General features: G+C 35.6%; 1 protein-coding gene across 1 annotated transcript; it reads right to left on the bottom strand.

Annotated features, from left to right (window-relative positions):
- Window positions 1–4,877: 4,877 nt before the first annotated feature.
- LOC142598049 (ribonucleoside-diphosphate reductase large subunit-like) lies at window positions 4,878–7,348 on the bottom strand. The gene is made up of 2 exons (XM_075735023.1): window positions 4,943–7,348; window positions 4,878–4,883 (listed from the first exon to the last, which is right to left on the bottom strand). The coding sequence occupies exons 1-2, from the start codon at window positions 7,346–7,348 to the stop codon at window positions 4,878–4,880; spliced, it is 2,412 nt and encodes an 803-aa protein (XP_075591138.1).
- Window positions 7,349–7,840: the final 492 nt, after the last annotated feature.

Consider the following 7,840-nt stretch of genomic DNA (forward strand, 5'->3'; position numbering starts at 1 on the left):
AGATCTTTAGAGAGTAGTTGTTTGGTGAACAGTGCGTCACAATAGGCGTTATGCCACGCGATAAATAATTTGGAATTTTAACACAAACGTTGACTGGAATTATGGAATGCAAGCTAATGTTAGTTGTGTTTGCAGTGTCGATCTGGCTATTGTCAGTTGTGTTGTTTGAACGAGCGTCGTTAGCTAAATCTAGCGAAAACCCATTTTGTGGATTACCACTCCTGTATTGTATCCTGGTCAAGATCTTGATGGAAAATCCGTTAATATTGATAAACGGAATCATGGAATAGCCAATTGAAGTGGAACAGAAAAGAAAGTATTCGTTCGATGATTCGCGGACTATACTAATTAAGTTAATACACTGATCGAATACTTTTGCTTGTTGATAGTTGAAAGACACAGAATTTGAAACTTCGGATCTAGCGATAACAGGACTGGTTCTCAATATTTGCGTAAACCATCCTATAGTATAATTTTTCAAAGACTGCATGAATTTCTTTTGGTATGCCCCGGTATTATTGTTCGGCTCTGCCTTTTCAGTAATGAACATATCTACTACAACACCTTGATTCCCTTCTAAAGTTTGCGCTGCGACAATGTCTACAACTCCGTCATTGTTAACGTCGAGCAGTGCAAATTTGTAAGTAGAAAAGTCTTTAATTGGAAAATTTGCGTTACTAACGATATGTATGTTTTTAGGATCGTATTTTACATTAACTTTTTCGCACATTTCATTGATAGGTGCGTTACTGGGTTCGAGTCTCATGATAGAAGAACTAGTTATGAATAAAATATGAGGGACTCCCGACTGGCTAAAATCATTGACAAGAATTTCTACAATGTTATTAGAGATGTAGAAAAAGTTTTCAATGTCTAATTTGCGGCTGAAAATGTTGTTTTCGTAGACAGTTTCCCAGAATTCAACGCGCAATTTATTTGTGTCAGGCATAGGTGTAACTAGTATAAGGTCGAGTAGACAGTCGTTATTATAGTCTACGACAAAAGACCATTCATTGAGTTTACGGGCTTCATCCGTGAATATTTTTTGATCTTCATCATGTAATGTGTTGTTTTTATCAGTGTCATCTTGTTGAGATAGGTTTAAGAATGAAAATTTTTCTGTAAATGTTTTTATTTTTGAATAAACGGCGCTAGCAGCAAAAGAAAACATGTTTTTACTGTTCGTGTCTTTAGCCCTATTGTCTTGATCAGTAGTATTCTTTGCAGATGTAATAATTGGTCCGTTAACTAATTTGTTTTTAAGCTTCAAGGCTTTGTTGAAAGCATCAGACTCTGGTACGGTTAGCAATATTTTCATTTCCTCTAAATTTTTTTTAGAAGAGCTGTTGTAAGAGTAATAATCGTCTCGATGGTAGTTTTTATGTAGCCAAACAAAAAGTTCGTTGTTACGGTAATACAAAACATCTTCGAACCCATCGAAATCGATGTCTAAAATAGTCGGGGAGATTAAACAGTCATGTATTTCACGTATCAAGGGTTCAAAGACGCCTTTCCTCAGTCTAAAAATGTCAAAGTAGCAATCGTCATTGTATAAAACAAAATAGTTGTTCAACGATTTTAATGGTACTATTTTCTCGGTTTTGCTTAAGTCTACGTCAAAGGTGTTAACCAGTATTAGTTCGTCGCTTTGGTATTCATAGACAAAAAGCTTGTTTGTTTCCGAAAATATCAGGCCGGGATCCAACGTGATATGAAATTGAAACTGCGTCTCAAACTTATGTGAAGTCGGAATTTGTTTTACCAGCGTTTCGAAATTGATCGAATTTTCGGGATTCAATGTTCTGCCAGTTACTCCGCATGTTCCTAAGCTATTAAATATGAAAAATAAAAGTTGAACTATAAGCATAAAGATGATATCACATTTATAGCTCAAGTGAATTGCAGTTAATTTATCTTATAACAGTTTAGGAATCTTGAACTCTTAAATTCGATTCATATCTGTTAATTTTCCGAATTTAAGTATATACACGTTATAATAAAAAATATTTTCGTAACTTACATTATTTAATGATTAAAGCTTTTTCTATAAACTGTAATTTATTAAATTCATTATTCAACTCAGATGATCTAAAACTTCGATTTACAATATAAAAGTTAGATCATGAAGAATATTTGGTTGTTGTTGGCTTCAGTGTTGAGCTATTTCAAAAGCAAAGCTATAACCTTTAATTTGTCACCAGACGAAACACACTGTCTTAAGTATCTTGCAAATAAAAACACGAATCTAAGTATTCATTACGAATTGTTGCACGATGAAGACATAGGAATATCGCATAATATTTTTTACAAACAGCCTAAATCTGAAAAATCCAGCACTCAAAACGTGGTCAGCATATCGAAAAGTGATAACGAAAAAAAGATAAGTGTAAGCACTGTTTCACCAAAGGATTACTCTACTTTCTATGAAATGTGTTTTGCAAACAAAAATAAAAAAAACGTAGTTCTGGCGTTGCTTATCTTTGACCAGTCTGTTCCGACAGAGCTTGCCTATGTTCACCAAACAAAATCGCTAGATACGTTATCCAAAGAATTATACGTTCACTCGTTTGAATTAATTAAAATGCAAACACTGTCGGTTGCTCGGGCGCGAACGCACACGGACTTACTCAGAGTAAGCCACACCAGACTAATAAAATGGAAGATTAGCCAGTTGATCTTAATCGTAGTAGTTAGTTTGTTAGGAGTTTATTACATTGAACAATTATTCATGAATGGCAAAAGCTTGCTGTAAGTTTCTTTCTTTTATAATATTATTTAGTTCCCGATAAAAAGCGAGCAGCTCGCTTTGGCCTCAAATAGTGGTACTAGCAACTTATCACTGCTTGTAAACGATATTGCAAACTTTTTGTAAAACTCTAGGTTTATTCGGACACAACCAAGTTAAACTTTTTCTTCATCTCGACTGGTGCCGTCTCTAATTTTATGGAGCACAAGCTGTCGGAAAGCATCAAGTGAAATTTTTTCCGGATCTATGTTACATTCTCGAACTAGTTTGTCTACGTATTCAGAGTCATGCAACAAGTTGATCAAATCTTTTTTTGACAAGTACTCGCCGCCTTGCTGATTGATAGCTTTGAACGCTTCTTTTATTTGCGTTTCATTGAGTAAAACTTTTGCGTCAATAGTAGCTGCCAGCCACTCACTTATTTCTATGTATCCGTCTTGGTTTATATCTATGTTCATAAACACGGCTTTCTGGCAGTCTACTAGGCGTGGAAAAAACAGCTTGACGCCTTCTGCAAACTCTTCTGAATGTACCAAACCGTTCATGTCAGTATCGATGCTGTTAAACAAGTTTATGTGCTTCGTAATATCATAAGCGTTTTGAATTCGATAACTAGTGAACAGCATGATTGATTTTTGAATTTTGTCATTTTTCTCATAAGCTAGAATATTGTCTTGCATCGCTTCAATCAAAGATTTATCGAACTCTGAAATGCAATTTTGGCAAGTGGGATTTATTTGTTTGAGGCTTTCCTCAAATTTGAGTGAGAACCACGGGTGCTGTATACATTGACTAGCAGTATAGCGATCCGCAGGGGGATATACCAACATTTTCGAAATCAAATCTTTACATTCGTTAGACACATATTTCCAAAACGAACTGGAAAATGAATATTTCTTATTTCTAACTGCTTCGATGATTTCGCTATCTGTGTTCCCGTAAAACGGCGGCGAACCAGAAATTAATATGTACAGCAACACACCGAGGGACCAAATGTCACAACGATAATCATACGATTTATCCAACACTTCAGGTGCTATGTAATAGGGCGTACCAACTGTTTCTTTCAGTTTTTCGTCAGTTAACTTGCTGCTCAACCCAAAGTCAACAAGCTTTACGTTCGATATATCGTTTTTGTATTTTAAAATTATATTTTCTGGTTTTATGTCCCGATGCACAATACCACGCAAGTGTAAATAGCTTACACTGTTCAGTAATTGTTTCATCAAAATCCTGCTGATAACTTCCAAGTGTTGCGCTGCTTTCTTTGGATTTCCTTTTTTATCAATATCGCCTGTGTAGTTTGGGCTGGTTATGTAATCAAACAATTCTCCACCGTAACATGCTTCTTCCAGTAAATACAAATATTTCTCATCTTCATAAAACTCGTAAATCTTGGCAATATTCGCGTGGTCACATCTGCGCATCAACTCAATTTCCAGTCTAAACTTTTCTATGTTTCCCGCCTTGAAGATAGTTTTTAAAATGCATTTGCAAGCCACAACTTCTTTCGTTTCTAAATTTTCAATAAACAAAACGGTTCCATAAGCGCCCTTACCAATTGTTTTCAGTTTGCGGTAATTTTTCGTCAACTGGTTTTTTCGCTCTCCATTAAATGCTCTTGTATTAATGGTAGACCCGAAAAAGAAAGTATCAAGCCTATTTCTTCGGACAAGCGTTGAAGTGTTCGATTCCGGCTGCTCCATACTTGAATTTTATTTCAGTTTCTTAATGAGAAATGCTGCTATCTTGACTTTTTTAAATTACAGTTTATATAAAAAAACACATTTTCTATTAAAGAACAATTCGTTACTTATTGTTTTGCTATACGTGAACCAAACTTGATTTTTTTACATGCACTAAAAACTAAAATGTAAATTTTATCTAACGCAGGCTTCTTGATAACTTCATAATGAAACTTATTGCTTGATTTACGCAGTCATTATTTGATCTGAAAAGCAATCAAGTTTTCTCGAATTTTATAATCAAAAGTAAAAATCATAAATTGTAGAAATTTGTATATGTATACGTTTGAATGCACCGTGAGCGAATGAATTAAAATTTAATGTTAAAATTTAGCGAAGATTATCCATTATAAGATCTGATATAAAATTTATTTGATTCTGGCAAATTAGCTCTGCTAACATTAGGAGTTTAAAAAGCAATACAAAATTAGGCACTGCAGGCAAGGCATACCTCGTCGTCTCTTGCATCTGGTTTTTTCAAAGGACATGCTGAAACGATTCTAGGACTGTTGTTTTCAGAATTTTCAGCAGACCCTGAGATGGATGTCGAACTAGCTACTCGCACGGTTAAAGGGTCAATTGTAAATTTGATTGCATCGGCTGCTGATTTTGTACGGAGATAATACAGACCAGTTTTTAATCCGTTTCTCCAAGCGTAAAAATGCATTGACGTCATGTTACTGTAAGTTGGATTTCTGAGATAGAGTGATAAAGATTGAGACTGGCAGATAAAAGGAGCTCTGCTTATAGATTGGTTGATATATTCTTTTTGCTTAATTTCCCACGTAGTTTTAAATATAGCTTTAACATAACTAGGGATTTCGTCAATAGCTTGAATTGATCCTTCGTGAGCAATCAATTTTTGTTTCATCTCCTCGTTCCATAAGTTCAATTGGACTAATTTTTTACACAAATGGGGGTTAACAACTTGAAACTCTCCCGACAAGACTCGTCTAGAAAAAATGTTGGAAATATAAGGTTCGAAACTTTCACAGTTTCCAAGAATTTGGGAGGTAGACGCCGTGGGCATTGGAGCCACAAGCAAACTGTTGTGTATACCAAACTTTTTGATTTTAGCTCGCAATTCATCCCAATCCCAAAGTCCAGAAAGCTGAACCGGTGGCAGATTTTTTTCTGCACGTTCCAAGTTCCACAAATCAAATTGAAGCAATCCTTTGCTCATAGGAGAATCTTCGTAGGAAGGGTAAGTTCCGAATTTTTCAGCTAATTCACAAGAAGCTGTTAAAGCGGCAAAGTAAATGGTTTCAAAGATTCGTTGATTGATAATGTCAGCATCCTTCGTGTCAAAAGGTAGTTCTAACAATTGATACACATCCGCTAAACCTTGCACACCAATTCCAATTGGCCTGTGCAGCATATTGCTTCTTTTTCCTTCTTCCAAGTGGTAGAAGTTTGTGTCGACCACTTTGTTCAGATTGACGGTAACAACCTTGGTGATTTCATACAAAGATTTGTAGTCAAATGTAAATTCTTTTTGGTTTACATATTTTGGAAGTGAAATTGAAGCAAGATTACAAATAGCGATTTCATCAGGAGAAGTGTATTGAATAACTTCAGTACATAAATTGGAGGACTGGATGGTTCCAAGGTTTTGCTGGTTAGACTTTCGATTTGCGGCATCTTTAAAAACCATATAGGGGTTTCCAGTTTCCATTTGAGTGACTAAAATTGCCATCCAAAGTTCACGAGCTTTGATTTGTTTGATGTATCGACCTTCTTTTTCATATGATTCGTAGAGTTTCTCGAAGTTTTTCCCCCAAACCTCGTGTAGACCGGGTGATTGGTGCGGACACATGAGGCTCCAGTGGCTGTCTTGGTCTACTCTTTTCATAAACAAATCAGGAATCCACAATGCGTAGAACAAATCCCGAGCACGAGCTTCTTCATTTCCGTGATTTTTTTTTAGTTCTAAGAATTCGAAAATATCCGAATGCCATGGCTCCAGATATACTGCAAAGCCGCCCTTTCGTCTTCCACCACCTTGGTCGACATAACGAGCGGTTTCATTGAAAACTTTGAGCATAGGTATAACACCGTTGCTAATACCATTTGTACCTTGAATTTCAGTCCCGTGTGCCCGTATTTTATGTATAGCTAGCCCGACTCCACCTGCGTATTTACTAATAATTGCGCATTGTTTCAACGTATTATAAATTCCGTCAATTGAATCCGATTGCATTTGCAACAAATAACAGCTACTCATTTGAGGAAAGCGAGTTGCGGCATTAAACAGCGTGGGAGTTGCGTGAATGAAGTATTTCTGGCTGAGTAAATTGTATGTCTCAATAACCTTGTCAAGGTCACCAATGTGGATTTGCACAGCAACTCGCATGAACATGTATTGAGGTGTTTCTACAATTTTCTTACCAGATCTCAACAAATAAGATTTTTCCATTGTCTTGAAACCAAAGTAAGAGAAATCGAAATCTCTTTCTTTGACTATTGCGTTATCTAAAACTTCGGCGTTCTCCATTACATATTTATAAATATGATCAGCAATAATGCCTTTTTTTGTAGTGAGTCCTTTGGAATCGTATAGTAGCTCGATAGATTGTGAAAACTTTTTAACGACATTCTTGAACAAATTCGAAGCTGCTATTCGAGCTGCCAAAATACTGTAGTCCGGATGAATACCTATCATAGACGCACATTCTTGCGCGGATAGCTCATCCAGTTCGGTACTACTGATTCCTGAAAACATACCTGCGTAAACCGCGTTGGTTATCCTGGAAGCGTCAATTAGGTCACTCAAACCATACGAGAGAGATTTTATTCTATTTAAAATTCTCTCCACAATTACAGGTTCTTGCTTTCCTTTTCTATTGATTATGTACATTCTTTCGTTTGGAAATGAGCACTCTTTATGTATAACTGACAAAATTTTCGGATCGAAATTATTTCTGCGTTAATAAGTTAAATGTTTCATACGTTTTTATAATGCCTCAAAAAAAAACATATAATGTTTATATTTTCGTATTCAAATTTCACGTCTATTTGCAGTTTATTCCTTCAATAAATCAATGAATTAGTTCCCAGCTGTTTATAATCGGCTAAAAATCAGTCAAGCACTTTTTTTTTCGTTTTCTCTAGCCTATCTTTTGACGTTAAAATGCCTAGAAATTATCTTACAATCTGAAATCGAGTAAAACTCAGTGTAAATTAGATTATTTTCATACAGATAGTTTGTCATTCGCTAAAATTGAATGCACACAAACATTCGCGCACTACGATTTGTACTTTAAAAAATGTCTTACTTTTTTGACTCGCCGGAAATTCTCTGGATAATGTCCACAATATCTGTTAGAGAGTTTTCATTCCTGTTTGTATT

The sequence above is a fragment of the Dermatophagoides farinae genome, unplaced genomic scaffold, assembly GCF_024713945.1.
Source record: "Dermatophagoides farinae isolate YC_2012a unplaced genomic scaffold, ASM2471394v1 contig5, whole genome shotgun sequence".
NCBI lineage: Eukaryota > Metazoa > Arthropoda > Arachnida > Sarcoptiformes > Pyroglyphidae > Dermatophagoides > Dermatophagoides farinae.